This window comes from Lithobates pipiens, unplaced genomic scaffold (genome assembly GCF_037356315.1).
Source record: "Lithobates pipiens isolate NorthernLeopardFrog02 unplaced genomic scaffold, aLitPip1_a1.2 Scaffold_23, whole genome shotgun sequence".
In the NCBI taxonomy this organism is placed as follows: Eukaryota; Metazoa; Chordata; class Amphibia; order Anura; family Ranidae; genus Lithobates; species Lithobates pipiens.
In genome coordinates, this window is record NW_027507785.1 from 208,707,824 (window position 1) to 208,732,594 (window position 24,771).

Consider the following 24,771-nt stretch of genomic DNA (forward strand, 5'->3'; position numbering starts at 1 on the left):
AGACGACAGAAAAAAATGGGCCACTGCTAGCAAAAAAGCAGCAAAAGAGCAGAAGATAGCGGAGGAGCCCAGAAGAAGAAGTCCGTTTGTGTGTAGGCAAGTCCGTTCGTTTGGAAAGTCCATCGGAAAATTTGCCGAAAATCTGTTGAGAAGACCTTCGGACCTAGTCTGCCAAAAAGTATGGTCGTGTGTACGTGGTATAACAGGCATGTACAAACGTTAGCATAAATCCCCCCGTTGACTGTATCATGTGACACTGCACATCAAAGCCAAGAAGGATCTGAGGGGGAAGCCTTCCTTGGCTATGAACTGCCAAGGTATCTGATGTTTTAAGATGTGGAGCAAGCTGGCAGCAGCAGTGCAAGTGGCACTGCAGTGTGAAAACCTGTGAAAAATTCAGGCACTTACAACATCAGAATTAGGGGCACCAACCAAGCGATGCAAGGCATAGGCATATGGGTTTAAAAGGCTTTTAAAGAGAATTCTAATAGAGTTTGGAAGGCATTGGTATATAAAACATCATCTGAACCCTGCTGGCAATATCTTTAAAGCGGTAGTAAACCCGCAAATTTTTTTTTTTTAAACCTGCAAAGCAAAAGGCATAATGAGCTAGTATGCACCGCATACTAGCTCATTATGAAATACTTACCTTAGAACGAGGCCCCGACATCTGGCCCGATCCACGCTGAGGGAGCTGATATGCTCCCTCGGCGTTTCTTCCGGGTATCGCGGCTCCGGCGCTGTGAGTGGCCGGAGCCACGATATCGTCACTCCCGCGCATGCGCGCGGGAGATTTCATTCCGGCCGGCCGGCCACTGCCCGATTTTCAGGCCGAGAAACCCCTTGTGCGCATGCGCCGCTGCAGTCAGCGGCGCATACCGAGGGGAATATCTCCTAAACCGTACAGGTTTAGGAGATATTTTTTTTACCTACAGGTAAGCCTTATTATATGTTTTCCTGTAGGTAAAAGTTAAAAATTCGAGTATACAACCACTTTAAGGTAAATGCCTCATATGTTTGCCACCATGTACAACTGCTACATTCCCCACAGTGATAAAAAACAGGAGAATGTTTTTGTGAAGCCTTCTTACAGCTTAACCAAGGCTCATTAAATGCCTCTACCTGTCAATTATTTAAACTAGCCAATAATATAAAAATATAATACTTAATAGAAGTTCTGCACCAGGGGGAAAGAATGGCAGCAACATATCTAATGCATGAACTCCCAGACACTCCATTATATAAGTGCATCCTTGTACCTAAAATGTAGAGTGTATGATTTATTGGTACACAAAATATCTATAATTAGTAAGCATGTTTAAGATAACAGCACTTTCAAACATTAGATAATTTTATGTATCGGTGAGAAATTTTTTTATGCACTCATCTGCCACATTGGGAATGTTTTGACGTGTTCACTGTATGTCAGGCTTTGAAGATAACGCCAGTATTTAAAGCAGAAAAGAAAGAAGCCTAGCTACTGTAGAGTCCAAGATGAAGCTTCTACTGATTTTTGTGTTTGTGGGGCTTAGCTGCGCCCAATACAATACAAATTTTAGGTCTGGCAGGACTTCTATGGTCCACTTGTTTGAATGGCGTTGGGTAGATATTGCTGCAGAATGTGAGAGATACTTGGGTCCCAATGGATTTGGTGGTATACAGGTAAGTGCATCCTGATTGGCTTCTATGGCTTTTCCATGTTCCAATGAGCATATGCTTGTGCAGGAGTAGTGTGTAGAGCAAGCTTTTCAAAGCTTATCTAGAGCTTTTAGAAATGTTCAAGCAGCTTTGTTCGAGCCTATAAAGCAGTGGTGGACAGTTAGTGACAGAAAGTGGACTATAGTAATTCTAGCATAGTTACTACTCTGCTTAGCAGGTTACATTCAACTTTATCTTCTATGTGTGCTTTTATGTTCTGCTGTTTATACTAAGCCTTTACCAATATAATAAGTATGTTTATTTTAAACCTAATGTGTGTCTATTTACTGGTAATAATTCACAGCCAGGATGAAGGTATTTTCCAGTTGTGCCCTTATACATGTTTACAGTCATTTGCATTCAGCCAGGTGTGTCAGAGGGGCTAAGGTTTCTTTTGGAGTCGAAACGCAACTGAGAATCCAAATTTACCAACTGTCTCCTTTGGGAGTGGCACTACATATACATACGTGATGTCATAAATTATACCTTTCCTATCATGATTTTAATGGATTTCATTGCATATTATTTAACAAAAATGATAAAACATAGGTCTATGTTCTTTTGCCTTTTTTGACAGAGGCTCCCAATTATGCACTACCTACTTGAAAACATCCTACCATGCCTCCTTTTTGTAAGAGTTATTATAGCTAGGCAATGTACAATTATAGAGCTCTGGGTGCGACTCAGCTGCATGTATGATCTTACCCACAGTGAGTATATAGCTTGTAATGCTGGAAAATTTCCACCACTTCATAGAAAGCACTGTCCTGGGGTATAGAAAGTCTAATCAGCACCTCTAAGGGGTATTTCTAGGATTGGAGAGACCTGGGGCATTCTTGGACAGCAAGAGGAGAGGAATATGGCCACACATAAGATGATGCTGAATAGTGGGTTTGGCCAAATTGCATTAACAGTGGGAGGGGTCTCTAATGGGGCATGAGTAAATAAAATCTGTATGCTTGGCACACATATGCCACAGTCCTTGTACATACATAAGTATACTTTAATCACTGTTCCAATAGCGAGAGTCTAAAAGGGATGTACAAACCTCAACCCAAGCATTAAAGTGGCAGTAAAGTCTGATTTTACCTACAGGTAAACTTATAATAAAACTTACCTGTAGGTAAAATAAACGCCTCCTAAACTTGCACCGTTTAGAATATATTGGCTCTTTTGGAAGTCGTGACTTCATTGGTGCATGCTCTCTGAAGGAACGGCATACCTGTGCCATACCTTCAGACCACTGTGCCGTGGCCATGACCCCCATGCATGTGAATGGGAGTGATGTCGTTGTGGCTAAGATATTGCTGCAGAATGTGAGAGATACTTGGCTCCCAATGGATTTGGTGGTGTACAGGTAAGTGCATCCTAATCGGGTTTTATGGCTAAGTCCTTTTCCAAATGAGCATACACTTGTGCATGAGTAGTGCGTACAGCAAGTTTTTACAAAAATGTCGAGCTTTCAGTTGTCTTTAAGCCTATAAAGCAGGGGTGGACAATTCATTTTTCCAGGGGGGCAAACCAAAGTTTAGTGTATAGTAAAAAAATCTTTTGATTGAACCAGCAGCCTTAGGTGAACAACACTGGACAAGGAAGGCCCATAAGTACGTAAACATATAGAAAACAAACACCTGTCTCTAGGTATAATAGGAACAACTGAAATATGAATTAGTCTGCACACTCATGATTATTAGAAGCAGTAGTGAAGAAATGTCCTCTGCTGGTCACAATGTAGGTGTAGGGAAGGATGGTAAAAGCAGTGAGGGAGCTGTCAGGCACAGGAGTTAATTAGCTGATATGCCATTCTGAGTGCTAAAGTGTGACTGGCAGGCTTAAGGAGATAACTGACAGGGTTGCAAGCACTGTGACTGGAAGTAGAGAGTCGGAGATCGGTACCGTTGGGGTCTCTACAGATACTGGAGTGAAGGACAGGTGCTTGGCTCCTGTGGTTTGCAGCATGCAGGCACTAACACAGGAAGAACTTGGCTGGGTAGCAGAGCGGCAGAAGAGCCTCAATATGTGTCCTAGGCACCATTCTCCCTCCAGAATAGAGTTATACCAGTCAGTTCCTCAGGCTCTCTCCTTCCAGTTCTTACAGCTCTACATGGATATCTGTCAGCATGCCTCTCTGAGACAGCTTCATCACCGAGGCTCAGAAAGGCATGATTGTCTAAATGGAATTTAGAAATAAATGCAAACACGCACATGTATTGTCTGTTTATTAGTAAAACTCTAAAACCATCACATTTACTGACTGTAATTACTTTTTTTTTACCGCAGGTCTCCCCACCAAATGAGAATATCATTGTTAGCAATCCCTGGAGACCCTGGTATGAGAGATACCAGCCAGTCAGCTACAAACTCTGCTCCAGATCTGGTAGTGAGGCCCAGTTCAGAGACATGGTGACCAGATGTAACAATGTTGGGGTATGACTCTTATCATTTCCTTCTATTAATTATACACACATTTTATGCTGTGTGCCATGTTTTTAATGTATGAATACCAGTATAGTAATAGATATTTACATACATGCATAGCTTTCAATGACTTGCCTACCAAGTGTATTCCTTTTCTTAAGAACTCTTTTTGATCCCTTCTTCTTCAAAGTTTGTTTTAGTGGACAGCAAAATACTTAATGGACCACAGCCCATGTCCCTGTGAAGGAAAAACATCCTTCCTAACCCCGTGCTGGTACACAGCTCTCTAAGGCTCCATTTACACTTACCCGACTTCGAAGTTGCACAATTTCCAGTATGACTTTGGAACGCAACTTTAATGCGACTTTGAGTGCGATTTTAATCCAACTTTATACTCGCTGGCACTAAGTCGCATCAAAAATGTCATCAAAGTAATGCAGGCACCTTTTCTAAGTGGCACCCATTTGAATGGATGCTATTGGATACATTGAGCTGCACCACCTCCTTACATGAGGCCTTTTGCTGAATATGTTTACAGAAATAAATAATATAAAATCAGCATATCTACGCCTTTCATTAGACTACTGAAACATGACAATGTAAACAATGCCAGCATTACTGGCTATAATGGACAGTGTTGGGGTAATGCTCTTTGTTGGAGAAAATATTGGTAAAGCTATTCAATCATGGAAGGATCACCCCTTCTGCTCTGGAAGCGTAATTATTGTATAGCTGTCTTCAGCTCTGAACAGAAAAAAATCTCAAATAGGTTAACCGCTTGCCGATCAGCTGCCATCATATTGCGGCAGGTTGGCTTGTCCCCGCAAATCGCTGAAGGTGTATGTCAGCTTGTGAACTCAATTTTGTGGGCACATGCGCTCCCATTGGCCAGCGGGGGAGCCAATTAGCTGTTCCAGTGGACTTGATGTCTGCTGACCACCCACAAACATTCCCCGCAGTGACAGAACGGGGATCTGCCTGTGTAAACAAGGCAGATTTTTGTTCTGACGGGAGATCACACAGATCCTGTCTTTCTGCTAAGCAGGAAGAAGGATCTGTGTGTTTCCCCAGTCACACAGTCCCCCATACAGTTAGAAAACACAAACAGGGAATATATTTAACCCCTTGAGCGCCCCTGATGTTAACCCCTTCCCTGCCAGTGTCATTAGTACAACAGCAGTGCATATTTTTAGCACTGATTACTGTAATAATGTCACTGGTTCCCAAAAAAGTGTTAAAAATTTCATTTAGGTGTTCGATCCGTCCGCTGCAATGTCGCAGTCCCACTAAAAATCACTGATCGCCGCCATTACTAGTAAAAAACAAAACAAAAAAAGTGCCATAAATCTATCCCCTATTTTATAGACACGATAACTTTGTGCAAACCAATCAATATACGCTTCTTGAGATTTTTTTTTACCAAAAATATGTAGCGGAATATATATATCGGTCTAAACTGATGAATAAATTCATTTTTTTAGATTTTTGTTTTTGTAAATGTCACTAATTTGTTTTTTGTTTATAGCACAAAAATTTAAAACCGCAGAGGGGAAAAAAAAGACATACATTTTGTGTGGGTACAGAGCAGCAATGACTGTACAATTGTCAGTTAAAGTGACATTGTGCCATATTGCATAAAATGGCCTGGTCAGGAACTGAGTAAATCCTTCTGGGGCTGAGGTGGTTAAACTATGTGGCTGCTTCTGTGGTACAGCATTGGGATGACTATCATCTTTTTCCCCCCTACAAATGCAAAGGTTGACACTGTTTGTTCCATTGGGAACAAATAGTATAGAAGATACACAGCCCTTGTACACACGGTCGGAGATTCCGACGGAATGTGTCCGATTGGACCGTTTTGTGTGTGGTCTCCATCGGACTGTTTGTAAAATTGTTTGTTGGTAACATTTTCCGACAAAATGCTCCGATCGGACATACTCCGATCATGTGTAGAGAATTCCGATCGGACAAAGTGCCACGCATGCTCAGATCAAATTCCTACACCAAAGCTATTGGCTACTAGCGTGAACGTAGTCCCGTCGTAACAAAATAACGTCTTCATGTCGGATTTTCCGACGACTTTGTCCGACCGTGTGTATGCAACAGTTTCGGACAATATCCGACGGACAAAATCCAACGGGTTTGGTTGTCGGAATCTCCGACCGTGTGTACAAGGGCTAACATAGCTTCTAAATGTCCCTGATTTGGAGGAACTGTCCCACTTTTGGAACAAAGTCTCTCTATCCCTCTTTCCTCCACGGTTGTCCCTCTTTTTGGTCTGATGTATACAGCCCCCCAAAAAATATTTAAAAAAATGTAAAAAAATTCTACAAAATTAAAAAGTGTAAAAAAAAATTCAATAGAAAACTACTGACACCGCTCTCTCCTGCCCTACCAACACTGTCCACTGCCCCAACCCCCTCCCCCCCAAAAAAGCATTTTGAAAAAAAATTAAGAAACAAAATAAATTTAAAAAAATCAATTATTAAAAATAAAAAAAGCTACTGACACCGTCCACTGCCAAATACCACCCACCCCTGTCCCCAGAAGCACTGTGGAAAAATATTAAAAAGGTGATTTAAAAAATATTTTGCCACGTGGGTGGGGTGTGGGGGTTGCTGGCATGAAGCGCCACCTCCCTGAAATGAGTTCTTGCAGGTTGGAATGTCAGCATACTGCTCTTAGCACATGTTCATAATGATGCCAAGCTTCAATGCTTTTGTGATATGTTATGCGATTACATAAAATTCAAACTCAAAATGCATCATTAATGGCAGCAGACTTAACAAGGAGATGCCATAGATATTTTTTTTTGTATATTCTTTATTTTTATTTTTCCTCTTTATACATACAATTTATAAAAACATTTTATACAATTTATTAGGAGGTCTTCTTTCACAGCCTCTTCTAACAAATTACAATCCAATAAAACAACCCTCTCGCCATAGAAATGTTGAGACCTCGAACAGGACTGCAGCAAAACCAGAGATGGTCAAATGCTAGTTGAGCACCAGAGTCTCCTAACGTCCTTTTAAGATCTGATGTTAACTTTACCCACAAGTGCCTTAAGATGGCCCAACGTAGCTAAAATACAATAGCATTTGTACTTCAAATAAGTAAAGATAGTTTAGTATTATATAAAGATAGTCATATGCAATGTGACGTTCAACTTAAAGTATAACTAAAGGCAAAACTTTTTTTTTTTAAGTTTTGGATAGGTTAGAATGCCACAGTTTTTATTGCTGTTTGTGCCCCCATTAGGGAGATTTGCCCTCTCTATTTTTCCTGTTTTTGAGCTGTCCCTAGAATAGTAATAGAGAGACAATCTTCCAATGGGGACACTAGTTCTGGTGACCTGGGAGTCTCCAAGGAGTTTTCTTAATTTGCAGGGATTTCCTCTCACTTCCTGTTTAGCTATGGAACAGGATGTGAAGGGAAATCTCCGAAAAGGGGACCCAGTTGGCGAAAAATACTCTGACAGGAGTTTTTATCCAAAATTAAAAAAGTTTTGCATATAGTTCTGCTTTAATTAATACGAGATAATCTTATATAAGACAGAATATTACAAGTGTGGCATATTCCTCTTTATTCAAATAAAGCGTTCATATTTAATATTGAAAAATAACAAGATGTATCAGGATACTAACTGGACATGTAATACATTTTAGGTTTATATCTATGTTGATGCCATCATTAACCACATGTGTGGAGCAGGTGGTGGTGCGGGAACACATTCAACTTGTGGAAGCTATTTCAATACTGGAACCAAAGAATTCTCTGGAGTACCTTATTCTTCTTTGGATTTCAATGACAACAAGTGTTATACAAGTAATGGAGAAATCCAGAACTACGGAGATGTTAATCAGGTACAATATTGTGTTGTGTTTTCCCTGATATTGTAAAGCAGGGGTGTCAAACTCAATTTCATTGTGAGCTGCATCAGCATCAGCATTGTCGGTTGTATCTGTAAGATTAGATGTCCAGCACATCCCCTCCCCTTGCATTAGATATCAAGAGCCACCCCACCATCAGAAGTTGAGTCCCCTACTCTCCCTAACATCACAGTGCACCCCCTTTCCCTATGCTGCTGCTGGGAAGAAGCTGGATGCGTTGCTTGAAAGCAGAATGTAGGGGTCTGGAGCAGGACCAGAGCAGGGCTGGAGCCCTCCTGCAGTGACAGGAGAGGTGCGAGGGCCACATGAAATGGCCTGGAGGGCTGGATTTGGCCCGCGTGCCTTGTGTTTGACATCTGTGTTGTAAAGGCTATAAACTGGATTATTTTGTTATTTAAACACCTTTACACACCTTGAAATCTTTTCAATTAGCATTTTGTTGCATTAGAAAAAGTGAATGGTATTCTGTAGAAGGATGGCTTAGCAGTTGTCGTAGATTCCAACAATTTGTTGCTTGGTAAGAAAGCAATTCACTCTTAGCAGCATTTTGAACTGACTACAATTTAGCTTAGGATGCTCAAGTCACAGCAGTGATTTGTAGTATACAAATGTGTTTTTTTTATCCAGAACCAGCAGCAACCTGGTAGGCATCTGCAAAACTTTTTAGAAATGGATTAAGGAGATTTGTAAAAGCTCCAGAAAATCTAACCACAAAATCTGTTATATGACTGCACCCCATAGAGAGAAGATATGTGTTGCTCTAGATATGCCTTATTCATACAATAATTTAACCAATCCTTGTATCACAGCTCATATACCGTGACACGTTTTATTTACATAGACATTTATAATGTTTTTTTGCAGACTTGATAACATATGTACATATATTGTGATATGTTGGGGGCCCGGATGAACAGCTACCCGTATTGGTAAAAACAAAACAGTGTTTCATTTTCCAAAAGGCAACCAAAGCCAGCTTTCATAAACAAAACAAAACTTCGGCTCACCCCCAGCATACAATTGTCCCCCAGCAGGGTGCAGAGTCCCTGGCTACTCCAGGGTTTCAGAAAGGTCACAAGGCTCAGAAAGCATATTAGCCAATCAGCATCCCTCTCACAACTTTGTCCTGTTCCACACCGTACCTCATGGAAACCCGCTGACAGCTTCCTGCCCTTTTCAGCTCTCACACAGGCTGGTTAACTCTTTAAGGGCTACAGCACCTGTAGTCAGGGTTGGGGGTTCCTTTCAATCCAAAATCTCTCCAAGCCTCCAAATAAGGACTTAACAATCCTGGGGAGACTGCAAGCCACTCTTCCCTTTATGCCAGATTACCCTGGAACCCCCCACCCTGAATAGATGAGAATCCCTGAGTACTTCATCCTGTAATATGTCATCCCTTTAAAGGACCACAACCCAAACAAATTAGACACATACATCTAAGCCAAGACCCATCCCTGGCACTGCTACTATATAAATTATATATATATATATATATATATTTATGGCCCAGAGCCCTCTGACCGATACGGATAAGGATGACAAACAAGGTTAACATAAACTCGCTTACTTGAAATGGACCTGAAAGTGTGCCCCGGCCTAACGTAGGGTATACCAAAATAAGGGGGCATACCCTAGATAGAGAAATGAAATGAAAATGAAATGGAGTGAAATGAGTACTCTCCCGAGGAGTACAATGCTTGAGAAATGCCCTGAAAGGGGATGGGTGGGTGGGTATCGCGCACCGGAACCGACGAGGGAGCTAGGCGAACGGGCTGGTTATATACTCCACCGGGCTCCACCCATAATTCCAGGCCACCATACTGGCCTTTCTATTTATGGCCCAGAGCCCTCTGACCGATACGGATAAGGATGACAAACAAGGTTAACATAAACTCGCTTACTTGAAATGGACCTGAAAGTGTGCCCCGGCCTAACGTAGGGTATACCAAAATAAGGGGGCAAAAACATACAGGTAGGGATTGCATTTATTGATTCGAGTTTGTTACTGGGTGAGCTTGACAAAGGCCTGGGCCATCTCTACTTGCGGATTGGGTATGTAACGGGCAAAACAGGTGGACTTCCATCTACCCAACTTTTTGATAACATGGACCGGGACCCCTTGGCGGGAGGCAGTTGAAGCAGCTCCGATACGAAACGAATGTCCGGAGTAGTGAGCCGGAATGAGGTGAAGGATGCCCAGGAGTATCCTGACATGCTCCATGAACTGGGCTGCGTTCAGTGGTTTACCGTGAAATGGCAGAAGCGGGCCAGTTCCTGGATGATCGGCCAGAAGGGTCAACAAGCGGGTGAGAATGGCGACCGGGCACCAGCGTTTGTTGGTTTTATAAAAATGTATGTCCGTACCTGGGCCAAGCTGCTGCGTCTTGGAGACTGCTATATGTAGGATGAAATGGTCTCCGTGCCTGACCAGGTGGTGCTTGCACAGCATGCAAGCTAAGGGGCTACAGGAGGTAAACTCGCCTGGCCGTAAGAAGCCGTAGAAGGCCAAGTGTATGGCTGCTTGTATAATGATACTAGTGTGGAGCCCGAAAGGTGCAGTGCCCAGAATATCAGACATGTTTCTGAAAACGTCTCCTGTGATAGGCAGGCGTTTGGTGGAGGCCGTGGGCTGGTGTTTCTGGATGCCGCGCATGACAGCCCGAATGGCGTGGAAAGTGAACAAGGAGGGTTCGGCAGGGTCCTGGAGGGAGGTGAAATGTTGTACCCCGGCCAGGTATAACCGGATCGTGTTAAAGGATAACGCCAAGTCCGAGTGGCAATAGGCGATGAAGGCCAGGACTTGCTTGACCCGGGAGGTCTCTGTGGAGTGAAATGTTAAGAAGCGGTTAAAGGCCCTCCAGGCTGTTTGATAGGCCTTGCGGGTATTGTCTGAGAGGGAGAGATCGATGAGTTGAGTTGCGGCTACTAGATGTGGGGTTAATCCAGGGTCAGTTGAGACCAGTCCGGGATAGCTGCTGACGTTGGTCCGGCTCCGGGCACCTGATCAAAAAAGGGAACTAAGTTAAAGCGGGAGAGGGCGTCCGCTGCCCGATTGAATTTACCGGGGATAAAGGCACAATGAACGTTGAATTGAAATAACAACGAGAGCTGGACCAGTCGCCGCAGGAAGGACATAATCTCTAGAGACTTAGACCTGCCTTTGTTAATGATTTCCGCAGTGGCCAGATTGTCCGTTGAAAAGGTCACTGTTTGACCCGACCAACTGCGGCCCCATGTGTGGGCAGCGGCTACGATGGGGTACAACTCGAACAGGGAGGACGTCTCGGTGAAGCCCGGAATTGCCAGTATCTGAGGAGGCCAGGGGGCTGCGAGCCAGAGGTGGCCAAAAATTGCCGCAAAACCCGTGGAGGCCGCTGCGTCGGTCACCACCTGAGGTGAAAAGGAGGACACGGAGGGAATGAACAGGGACACGCCATTCCAGGACGTTAGGAATTCCTCCCACATGGCAAGATCTGCTATAGCTGCGGGGTCCAGGCTGAGGACATGCTCCGGGTCTTGTGAATGGGACAGCAGGACTAACAGGCGCGATACGAATGCCCGACCTTGAGGGATGATGCGCATGGCAAAATTAAGCATACCGAGAAGGGACTGTAGCTGCCTCTTGGTGCAAGTTCTGGCGCGGGTGAAGTCCCTCAGGACCGTCCTGATGCGGCTTAGTTTATCCGGGGGGAGGCTGGCCTGCATAGTGCTGGTGTCTAAGCTGACCCCGAGAAAGGTGATTGCCTGCGCTGGACCCTCCACCTTGTGCTCGGCAATGGGGACGTTAAGGTTATTGAAGACCACCCTTAGTTTATCCAGATCCCCTGGAAGGGAGCCAGGTGACTCGATCAGCAGGAAGTCATCCAAATAGTGTATGAATCCCTGGCACTGGGCTACGTGCAGCAAGATCCATGCGAGAGCCTGCGCAAACGAGTCGAAGAGCCAGGGGCTACTCTTGGACCCGAAGGTTAGCTTAGTGGCAAAATAGTAGAGCTCCCTCCACTTGATGCCATGCCAGCACCAGAGAGATGGATGGATAGGAAGGAGCTTGAAGGCGTCTGAGATGTCGGCCTTGGAGAGCCATGTTCCTGTGCCTGACTTGAGAATGGCCTGGATGGCCGTGTCTACGGATGCGTATTTAAGGGAGAACTCCTCAGAGGGGATAAGGGAATTAAGACTGGGGACAGAGGAAGAATGAGGCGCTGACAAATCGTAGACCAACCTGAGTTTATTGGAGAACTTGCCCTTGACAAGCCCAATAGGGCTGACTCGCCAGGTGTTAAATGGGGGCTTTGTGAAAGGGCCTATGATGAAGTCCCGGTCTAGCTCTGCCTGTAATAGCTGGTCAATGGCTTGAACATCCGTGGCTGCTGACCGCAGGTTCTGGCACTCGTGTGTAAGGTGAGGGAGAGAGACAAGTCCCGTATGAAAGCCCTGAGTGAAGCCCTGAACTAGGTAGGCGGCAAGTGAGGGGGTGGGATGATTGGCGAGGTAGACACTGAGCCACGACACGTTGACCCGGCTTAGTCAAGATTTTTTAGCCTGCTTGACCTCGCACATGAGCCTGGGATGAGCTCTATGACACCGTGTGCATACGTGGAGCAGCCTGCACTGACTGAAATTGCACGACCCGCTGTTATAGTTGTTGCAGATGGCTGCACCTCCCATGGTCTTGACCGGGCGCCCCAGTTTATCTGTCTGCGGCAGGCGTACCGGCGCCGGTGGGCCCTGGGCAGTACCTGAGGTCGACGGACCGTCTAAGGGTGGGGCTGCCACTGAGCTGGCACACCAAGTCGCGGTGTGAGTAGCCGACTGGCAAATGGCACAGAGGGGAGACCGCAGCCCCGCGAAGTGTCGGCAGAACAGCTCGGTGTCCATGACACTCCAATCAGTAGGCATCTGAAATTGGGAGAGCCTGGCGGCCGCCTTAGCGGAGAAGGAGCGGTGATAGTCATAAAATGAAAACCGCCGTATTTATAACCCAGGTCAACTACCACGTGGAGGTAACGATCCAGTTCCTCCCTCCTGCCGGGGGAGGCCGAGCAGATGATGTCCCTCAGCATGCCGAAGGCCAAGGTGAACTCGGTGACAGAAAGCTTCCTGTCCAGCCTGGGGTCTTTGGCTTTGAGGACCACCGACACGTCCCCCCAAGTGTAAGCTTTGTTTTCTGCCAGCTCATGAATGGAGATAAGAAGTGAAGCCAGATTGACGTCCTTGCCCTCTAGGATGTCCTTCCTGATGTTGGCTGATATCAAATGAGAAGGGTACACTACTGGTGTACGCCAGGGGGTACCTGCGATGGTGTTATCCACTGCTTGTGAAGCTGGTATTGGAGGAGAAACGGATGGGCGGGTCTCGAGGAGGGCCACCCGACTCTGAACCTCTGACATTGAGGTCGTCAGAGATGACACCAGAGTGTGAAGCTGCGTGATGGAAGCAGCGATAGAGCCCAGGGAGGCCTGCTGGGCACTATCCTCAACCGCGGCTGGGGGAGGAAAGAGGAGCCCGAAAAGCTCGGCCTTTCTGGCTGTAGCTGGAAAGGGTACACCCCTGCGCCTTAACTCGGCTGTTAGCCTGGGAATGGTCCACGCTCTGAAGGACCTTTGGCTGCCACTCTCTGAGACAAGAGAAGGGGACAACGGAGCCGTGTAGTCCTCGCTGCCAGCCTGGGACATGGTGGCAAAATCCAGGCTTGGTGAGCCTATTAATCCTTGGGTCCGGGTTTTCTCCTGTACGGAACCTACGGAGGCACCGTTCGACCAGGTGCAGGTTGGACCTACTGAGAACTCGACTGATCTGAGGAGATGAAGGTGAAGTTTTGTTTTAGAATCCTACACCTAAAGAGAGATGTCTAGCTAACTAGTGGAGGTGAGACTGGAAATGTGATAAATGACATAAATGAAATGAACGGACAACCGAAATTTGCTCTTTAGAATAATGTACATACGACAACAGAGACGTGACTTGGTTGCGTCGCCGATGCAAAACAAAATTTTTCCTTTAATTCTTTTGAGGCAATTCAACAGTAAAATGAGGCTGATGAGCAAGGCCCCCCGATAGAAATCCGACATTGAAGAGTCAACTGGACTAACCGGGAAGCAGTATGTGACCGTGAAATGAGTGAATCTGCCATGACAGAGATCTGAATCGCCATGCCACAAACTTGCGACCGAGCACGAAACGGACTCTGGAGCATGTACTGAAATGAGGCCATTCCTGGGGCACGCCGAAACGAATTTAGTACACGGATGTGACTATTCGTACCGGAACGTGATAAGTGAAATGAAATGAAAACCCATGACAAAGACATGAATCAAAGGACGAGCCCATGAACCCAACAGAAGAATCCTGTCTTTGGAGCATGTACCGAAATGAGGCGTAACAGCTGGGCGCACCGGAACGAATCGGTACATAAGCAAATGCAACAGGATTCGAATCGGAGCGTAATAAGTGACTGAAATGATATCCCATGACAGAGACAAGTTTCAACGACTGGACAGATGGTTACCACAAAGAATCCGTCTCTGGAGCATGTACTGAAATGAGGCGTAGCAGCTGGGCGCACCAGAACGAATCGATGCATAAGGAATGCGATGGGATTCGAATTGGAGCGTAATAAGTGACAGAAATGATAAGCCATGACAGAGACAAGATTCAATGACTGGACTGATGGTTTACAATAAAGAACCCGTCTCTGGAGCATGTACTGAAATGAGGCGTAGCAGCTGGGCACACCAGAACGAATCGGTGCATAACGGAATGCGACAGGATTCGCTTTGGCGCGTAATAAGTGACAGAAATGATATGCCATGACAGAGACAAGTTTCAACGACTAGACTGATGGTTGCAACAGAGAAACCGTCTCTGGAGCATGTACCGAAATGAGGCGTAGCAGCTGGGCACGCCAGGACGAATCGGTGCATAGCAGAATGCGACAGGATTCGAATTGGCGCGTAATAAGTGACAGAAATGATATGCCATGACAAAGACTAGAATCAAGGACCGTGCTTGAACCTGCGAGTGACTCAGTCTCTGGAGCATGTACAGAAATGAGGCCGAACCCTGGGGCACTTCGAAGCGAATCGGTGCATTGGAGATGCGACGGGATTCGCATCGGAGCGCGGTAAGTGACAGAAATGATGAAATGACTTTAGAAATGGTAGAAATGAAATGATCCGACATAACAGACTGAAATGATTGAAATGACTCGAAATGATTGAAATGACTGAAATGATTGAAATGAAATGAAACGAAATGACAGACATAGTACAAACGGCATGAAATGATTGAAATGTTTAAACTTATTCGGATTTGAAACGGTCCGACCGTTTCATGATTTTGAACAACATGAGATTGCCATTGGCCGGAGTGCTCAGTTTAACGTGACAAGCAGACGGCTGTAATTTCGAAACGGTTCGATCGATTCGAACATAGAAATGATCGGGGGAGTCGTTCGGTTTAGCAACGACGTGCTACGAAACGAAGTGCCTGGTGGCACGAACGGCATGTACTGAAAAGTGATAACGGCTTCTTTCGAAGAAGGGGTAGTGACATGAAGTAACGAATACGAGTGCCACAGTTAAGACGTTCGTGCAATCTAGAGTGAGTGGTTCGTGAGTTCAGGAATCTAGTTTACGTGACTTTGTAACACACGAAATGAAATGGGTGCCGAAGCCCTACCTGCGACAGCCGGCCCAGACGTGTTGTACGACAACGGAAAATTCCGATTTGAGTATAGCGACTCAGACGGCAATCAGACGGACGCTGACGAACGACAAGGCTTTTGTCGACGCGAAGGCGGACGGAACAGCGTGGAACTCACGAACCCGGCTCACTGAAAGGTCTCGAGGATAGTCGGCCCTTGATTTCTGACGTATCAGATATCGCGCACCGGAACCGACGAGGGAGCTAGGCGAACGGGCTGGTTATATACTCCACCGGGCTCCACCCATAATTCCAGGCCACCATACTGGCCTTTCTATATATATAAACACATACATACAAACATATATATTTATTATTTTTGTTACAGATTTGAAGACTTTTTTTTAACTTCACATGTATACCACTTCAACAGGTGAGAAACTGCAGACTTGTGGGCCTCTTGGACTTGGCACTGGAGAAGGATTATGTCCGTGGAAAAATTGCTGCCTTCCTAAATAACCTTATCAGCATTGGTGTAGCTGGCTTCAGACTGGATGCTGCCAAACACATGTGGCCTGGAGACATTTCTAACATTGTGGGCAGATTGAACAACCTGAACACTCAGTGGTTCCCAAGTGGCACCCGTCCTTTAATCTTCCAGGAGGTATGAATTTGTCTGTTATTTAACAAACTAATGATATTTGTCTCTTTGGGTAATGATTTAGGTGTTTAATACATTGTGAATAGGTTGCACAGGTAGATATCTGAGAGAGCTGATGTTTGTGTATAAATTATGATTTTCTCAGGATTCAAAGAGAACAAAGTGCTAAAATTGTTTAAGAGACCATTAACACATGTAATTGTTAATTACTCAGAGCAAGCAATCTATAGCAACTGAATTCAGCAAATTGTTAAGTAAACAAGGCAACTAACAAGGATGTTATTTATTATTATCATTTAACAAATATATCTGCCAAGTTCGCAAATAACACATAAAAAAGAGCTTATACTTGGGGGGTCTTTTTTTTAATAAAACATTCGTTGGCCATATGACAGATACATTTGTGCAAGCTGAACAAAGCTGAACAAAATTTTCCCTTTTTTTTTTCTAATAGACTCATTCCTGTATCATTAACTCTATCTAGTGGCCATATTTTCTCATTGAGGGATTTCAGAAAACCATATTGCAATTTGGTTATTAGTTGAATCTGATGACACGGGAATGAATCGATTAGAAAACATATAGTGAAGTTTCGTTCAGATTGCACAAAGGTTTTCGACATTCGTCCAGTGAATGTTCTATAAATAGGCCCCTTGGTGTATTCACTTGTTAATATTTGTCAGACACATATCGTCATATCATTTTGAATATTTTAATTCTTCTTTATTTAAATAGAGCGGGAAATAAATTCTAGCAGAATTTAAACATTTCTTTGCATCTATAAGTGCTTATCTATACAGTATATGTCTTTTTCATAGTAGTCTATTACTGTTTTATTTATTACGGTATATTCCAAAGAAATACCTGGTTGATTCCGACAGTCCCCTTTCTTCCCTTTTGCAAACTGACCATAAAAAGCACAGAAGCAGATCCATGCTTGCATGACCAGTTTGCATCCCAGGGCTTGCTTTTGGGAAGTACAGGATGCCAAACCAACAAACAGCATGCCTGTATCTTCCATGGTCTGATTAGCTTGGCACGCCCCTGCCAATCACAGCCTGTTTTATATAGCACAGTGAACTTTGAGTGACATAGCGAACTGCCCACAAGCTTTCAAAACTAACCTGCCCCTGGATAGCTGGAAGAGGACAAGAAGAAATGCTGTGCAGTCACATAACCAAACATTAAAAGCTGAAAAACATAAAATAATATTTTTAAACAAAAGTAGTTGCTAGTCGATAAAATAAACGTTATTATAATGTGTCTATGCATCAATTATATAAATAAGTACAGTGCTAACAAAGCATACAAAACATCAAAGTAATGCACCTATAAATAGTGGCCACTATAGATAATTATTGTTCAACTCAGTACAATATTCTAAATATTAGTGTTATAAAGTGTCAGTGCTCTATCATAGTCAAAAAGAATCCAGCAAAGAAGACACTCCACCACTGATCACAATACTATCAAATGCTATAAAAAAAGTGGCAAGTAATATATAAACCTTTACAGTGCTCCTAATCAGCAAGCTATAGAAAACGATTATCAAGTCCGCCACTGATAACAATATTGTACAAAGTGCTCCTCAATACTTCCACTCTGTGCTTTTCCAGTGCTTCTGTGTTCACAATGTGGTGCACACAACCCACGTCTGTGAGCACCTCCTAATTAGCGAGATGTTGGGACGCCTTATTTTAAAAGTGGATCAGAATATGCTCTATGATTTGATTAAGGCAATTTCTTTCACGCACTGGTTTTTCAGCTGGATCCCATCTTTATTACCTCCCATCATATAGAACAAAGGGAGAACAAAAGGGGCACCATAGTATAAACCCTTTTATTTATTTTTAAATATAAAAGTAATTCACTCACATGTCAAGGTGCCTGTACCGGCAAAGGTAAACAGAGCTCAGTCGTGTGTGACCAATGCAGTGTCAGATCCTGGCCACCTTCACCTACTTGTGACAAACGGCTGGTCAAACTCATACTGTGTTGTCACTGATACGCCACAATAACATTCTCAGCCTCACCCTTCACAAAGAAGTTCCAGCTCACGGGACCACACTCTAAGTGCCAGCAAACTGAGAGCAATCAACGCTGGGTCTCGTTAATACAATATATATAATATACAACATGGCATGGCCGACTTAGGCATTCTGAATAACATGGCTATGCTGGGCCATCTCACACAGCTTTTTAGGGTGCACAATATCATCACAGTGTATACTAGCTGGCTCCACCGCTCTGATGCAAACTCGGCTCTGGTGCGGGATAGTCTTGCCCTAACGTAGGGCAATGCAGGGCCCTCCTGTACCTTTTGTATTGTATTATAATGGTGTTGTCCCCCCTTATACATTGTACAGCGCTGCGGAAACTGTTGGCGCTATATAAATCGTGTATAATAATAATAATAATAATAATGTGTTTTGTCAAAAGACATCTTCAGGGGACGGATAATCTCTTACATAACTTACAGTGTAATTTAGTTCAGCTTGCATGAATACTTCTGACATGCAACAATTGTTATATAAATAAATCTTTAAGCATAGATTTTCTTACAGACGTACATGAACAATGAAAACACATGTAAAGGGGAAAAAAAACAAGAAACCATATGCAGTACATCAATGCAAAACTTGGACATTATTTAGAAGCATAGCGGTAGTTCAGTGGTTAGCACTTCTGCCTAGCTGCACTACTCTGGTTTCCTTCCATTCTCCAAGGATATGCTGGCAGGTTAATTGGGTCCTCTAAATTGTCCCTAGTGTGTGTATATGTATGAATGTGAGCTATGGACCTTCGATTGTAAGATCCTTGAGGGCAGGGACTGATGTGAATGTACAATATGTATGTAAAATGCTTCATAATTTTCTGGTGCTATGTAAATAAATAAATCTTTATCCGCTAAGACCCTGCAAGTACAGAAAGAAAAAAAAAGAAAACAAAACACGATGATCTGGCAGAAATGCAGGAGGCTCCTGTTCTGCTTCAGCAATCTAAGCACTGACAGTTTGATCTATATAACTGATCCAGTTGCGGTGAAATAGCTTAACTTAGTCATGTAGCTTGGCAGACAGTGACTCGATCCAAATGACATCCTGCAGATTGTAGAAAGCTTTAATCAAAAACTGTGCAGATCGTCACAGAAGAACATCAGATAGGTCACAAAAATCATAGTGTGTCTAGCTCCAGCAGAATACAGCATGTGTGATGAATAGATACTAAAGCATGAAGAAAAAGGGTGGAATTAACTACATGGAGAATCCCTTAGAATCCCTTAGCTATGGAGTGAGAAAAGGACAACATAAAGAGTAATCATTCTGTAACCAAACATAACAACTAGGAGGGCTCAATGGTCACTTACCGTCCAGCACACGGCGATATGTCCCCTTTAAATCATGGGCTATTGCTTTTTTTTTTCAAAATTGTCACTTTTTTTGTTTATAGTGCAAAAAATAAAAAGGTGATCAAATACCACCAAAAGAAAGCTCTATTTGTGGGACAAAAAGGACATCAATTTTGTTTGGGTGCAATGCTGCACGACCGTGCAACTGTCAGTTAAAGTCGTATCGCAAAAAAAAATGCTCTGGTCGGGAAGGGGGGGGGGGGGGGGGAATCCTTCCGGGGTTGAAGTGGTTAAGATAACACAGGCACAAGTCACAGCAAAACTGAACAGATATAACTACATAGTTTGAGTGGTATCATTAATAGACTGAAATGTAGCATGCAAGTGAGTTTCATTGTTATGGTTCACATACACTTTAAGTCTAACGCTATCACCTATAAATAGAGTGTGACACTTCATTTGATATCTTTCATTTTCATTTTGACCTGACATGGCATGAATAATGAAACAACGTGATCATTGACATGAATTATGATTTTTGTGTTTCTGATAGGTTATTGATCTGGGTGGGGAAGCTATTTCAGCTAGTGAATACTATGGAAATGGCCGTGTGACTGAATTCAAATATGGAGCCAAGCTTGGCAATGTGGTTCGCAAGTGGAACGGAGAAAAGTTGTCATACCTGAAGTGAGTACAAATGCATCTACTTGGGCTGCACAGCAGCCTAGTGGTTAGCACTCCTGCTTTGCAGCACTGACGTCCCCAGTTTAATTCCCGACCAGGACATTATTTGCATGGAGTTTACATGTTCTCACTGTGCTTGTGTGGGTTTCCTCTCACACTCCAAAGACATGCTTGTAGGTAATTGGCTCATGTCTAAAATTGTGCCAAGTATGATATTCTACTCATTGCATTGAAAGGTTCTTTTGTGGTGAACATGAACTGTATAAAGGGTATTACCTGTCACTAATTTGCCCTATAGGAACTGGGGTGAAGGATGGGGTTTCATGCCTTCCAACAGAGCCCTGGTGTTTGTTGACAACCATGATAACCAGAGAGGACACGGTGCTGGTGGTGCTTCCATCCTTACCTTCTGGGAATCTCGGTAAGGTTTTACTGTAAACACAAATAAACAAAATGATTCATACATGGTTTCATATGCACAAACCTGTTCTATTTCTAATTTTTACAGCCTGTACAAAATTGGAGTTGCCTTTATGTTGGCACACCCCTATGGTGTCACACGTGTCATGTCCAGTTATCGTTGGTCAAGAAACTTTGTCAATGGAAAGGTAAAGAACATTTTCAAAAACTCAAATTCTTGTGATCCTTCTTTCCCTGCTTAAAATCATCCTATAATTTTATGTTCTAAATGTGAAGCAGAAAATTGACTATAGACTACACCTGACTGGTTCTTTTTACTCTCCAGGATGTCAATGACTGGATTGGACCTCCAAGCAACTCTGATGGATCAACTAAGCCAGTTACTATTAATGCTGACTCAACCTGTGGCAATGATTGGGTCTGTGAGCACAGATGGCGCCAGATTAAGTGAGTTAAAAGTGAAGTGTGGGATGTAAAAAAAAAAAAAAACATACATACTGTACCTAGATGGCTGCAGCATCAATTGGTCTGACGTGGCAGCTATTGGCAGATATGCTGGTTCTATACCTAGAACTGAGTGATCAAAGACTGGTAGTCATCAGCTCTGTGCTCTTCCCCTCCAGCGCTCACTGAAGTACCAGGCTGTGGAGGGGGTGGGAAACGGCTGGCTCAGTCTGAGCTAGCTGCTGGTCAAGCATCTGGGCATTATTGTTGGTATCCCTGCAGAGCCTGGACTGGCTCTGTGACATCAGCCGACAGCAGACTTCAGCCCACAGGAGTGCAGAACTAAAGGCACTTCTGTGACCTAGACATGTGCAGAATGGAAAACTTTGTTTCATTTTGGATAGATTTGTTATGTTAGTAATCTCTTTTAGTTGATTTGTTTCATAATTTTAATTTCGTCTAATTTTATTTCATTTTGTTTGTTCATTTTCTAATTCCAAATTTATGAAACTATTCAAATTCGGATTGGGAAAAAAATGATTGATCGTTTTGAATTCTGTGTGAAGAATAGCTGATTGCTAAGGAGCGGGCCGGGGAAGCCAGTCGACACATTCTTAACCACTGAGGGCTGAAATGTAAACAAAATAATGCCAGCAATAGAAAAGTCAGAAAAAGAACAGCTCTGCCCCCCCCCCCCCCCAACCCCACCCCAAAGCACCTTGTTTAGCTGGAAGTGGCCAAGATTCAAATTGTCTATGGCCAGCCTTAGCCCTGTCTACCCAGCATTACATTTAGTTTATGTTCAGAACTTCCAGCTACCAGATTATAGGTGTACATTAACATGCACGTTGGAAAATAAATCCAGCATCTGACAGATTAGAGATTAATATGAGATGAAGTAAATTTCTATATAGTACCTTTTTCAAATTTTTTCTTTTGCTTTTAGGAACATGGTAATCTTCCGTAACACAGTTGATGGACAAGCATTTACTAACTGGTGGGACAATGGAGGAAATCAAATTGCTTTTGGCCGTGGCAATAGGGGATTCATTGTTTTTAATAATGAGAGCTGGTAAGTAATTCTAATATTAGTTACAAACAGTAGTTACCCAACGAGTAGCTTTGAAGACCCAGGAAAAAATTTAAACCTTTTTAGTGCCATCAAATATAGTTTTGAGAGAATGTCACTTTGAGAATACTGAAAGATGCTAATAGAAATGATATGCAGGCACACAGCTGTGCGCCAACAAGTACCTAAAGCAGGGTTAGTATTGTTAGCCTGGTTCTAAGCTGGCAATGTTTCAACATTTTCATGTACCGTGGGTGCTTTCCACTGAGTGTCTCACCCCCACACACTTCTATTGGCCCATCACTATTTTAGGCTGACTTACTGCAGATAGGATTGGATTTAATTTTGGCCGGTTCAACAGGGACTGACTTTGCTTCATCTTCAGAGCTCTGCCGTGCCCCTTACCATACTGTTTCTACTAAGCAAATGCTTTGGCTGCAAGAGCGTGCCAATGGATAATACTGGGCTTGTGTGCTGTTTAATTTCTCCTGAATGCCACTGTTAGGTAAATATAAACTACAGGTTCGCATTGATCCATTGCAAGAAAACAGTCAAATAGCACATATATTTACGGACACTTGTGATAATGATGCAAACAACTATGTCTGGCTTCAGATTTTATCATTATTTTCCATAATCTTAATGTTACATTTTTGGTGGAGCCTGAAGAGGTAAACTACCTAAATTTTATCTTGTATCTCTACGGAACCAGTTAGAGAAATCTCTACTCTTGAGTTCCTATATATGTATAAATGCCATAGCCAATAGGAGGCAACCCCATTTTACTTCTTGGAGTTTTCACCAAGGCTGGTGGTAGCTTGCAAATTTCCAAAGTGACTCAAAACAGAGCAAGAAACTATGACAATAAGATCTCAACAAGGAGATTAAACTAACCCAGTGGTTGACAATACCTGAGAGTTACCTATACCTTATATTATTTAATCATTGCCTTATTCTTGCAGGAACATGGATGCTACTCTGAACACTGGACTTCCTGCTGGCACATATTGTGATGTCATCTCTGGACAGAAGGAAGGCACCCGCTGTACTGGTGTACAGGTCTCTGTGAGCAGCACTGGCTCTGCCCGCTTCACCATCAGCAGCTCAGCTGAAGATCCATTTATTGCCATTCATGTGAATGCTAAGCTGTAATTGTTACCATTTAACCTAGCACCTATAAAGATATTCAGACAGTGACTGACGTCCTTGTCATTTTTTACTTGGGAAACATGATTTTCTGGTAAGACAACAGCAAAAAACAAAAATACATAAATGTGGCTATAAATACAATTTCATTTCAAATACATAGTGAGAATACATGTTAAAATGTGTGTCGGAGCCCAAATTCTGGCCTGATAACCAGATTACATCAACATAATTATTTTGCCTTTTGTCAACTTTTTATTGTCTGCAATTCCATCCCTGTTTCTTTTATCCCTGTGACACCATGACAAGAAATGAAGGAACAAGTAGAAAAACAAACAAACAAGCAAACTGTCAAATAGATCAAACTTTTCCCCCCCTCTCTGCTACTGTTTTCTGTTGCTTTCCCTGTTCTTAGAAATATTTCCTATAACTTCCTGTCACCCTAACCCAGAGGAGTATCTTCCATGTGTGCGGCAGGTGCACATGGGCTCTGAGGGGGGTAGGACTCACTGTGCTCTAAGATATACATATACAAATTGCTGCTGTGTAAATGTAAAATATTTTCATAGTGAAATACGTGAGAAAAAGTGATGATAAATATTTCTAGATAAAAAAAAATTGATTTAATAAAGCTCATTAATATAATGCAAAACAAAGGCCCTTCTATGTATGCATCAGCTGGATAACCAACTCATCAAGAGAAGTATAGTACAAAAGAATAACAGTTCCCAAAGTTCCTGAAGTGAATATCCAATTAACGGTTACTTCTCTATATTAAATATAGCGTTAAAAAAAATGAAAACCTTTCTAGTTGACAGTTTGACAACTGTACCCTATATTAATACTGAATTGTCTTTGCTGATGCACAAAATAAAACGGAGTTCCAGCCATTTCTGTGTTTATTAAAAGTCAGCTACAAAAAGTGTAGCTGCTAACTTTTAATTAACATCCACTCACCTGTCCCATGGTTCAGCAATGCGGCCGCACAAGCCTTGGTTCTCTCCCTCTCCTCTCCGTGGCGCCGGTATCACTACTGTGGGCACCCGGCTGTGGCAACTAGCTGTGCATCCTGAATGGCCGGGCAATCTTCTGGGATCTGTGACATGTCCCAGAAGATTGCAGGGGGGGCTGCCTAGGCGGCCCGAGCAGAAGTGGGAGCTGGGTACCTGTCCAAACTAGGTACCCCCCCCCCACCCCCCAAAAAAAAGAAATGGCATGCCAATTGTGGCATGTCAGGATTCCTTAAGGTGGAAGTTACACTTTTTCAGCTCCCATTCAACCCTGCCTGCCGGCGGTGCCCACACTCGCCCTCAGCTTATTTACATTAGCCTAGTGCGAGCAGACG

General features: G+C 43.3%; 1 protein-coding gene across 1 annotated transcript; it reads left to right on the forward strand.

Moving 5' to 3' along the window:
* Positions 1 to 1,470: 1,470 nt before the first annotated feature.
* Positions 1,471 to 23,477, forward strand: LOC143928129 (pancreatic alpha-amylase-like). The gene is made up of 10 exons (XM_077452793.1): positions 1,471 to 1,662; positions 3,979 to 4,125; positions 7,785 to 7,982; positions 16,087 to 16,317; positions 20,217 to 20,350; positions 20,646 to 20,768; positions 20,856 to 20,955; positions 21,093 to 21,214; positions 22,158 to 22,283; positions 23,243 to 23,477. Exons 1-10 carry the CDS (start codon positions 1,495 to 1,497, stop codon positions 23,430 to 23,432), a joined length of 1,539 nt encoding a protein of 512 aa, XP_077308919.1. The 5' UTR covers positions 1,471 to 1,494; the 3' UTR covers positions 23,433 to 23,477.
* Positions 23,478 to 24,771: the final 1,294 nt, after the last annotated feature.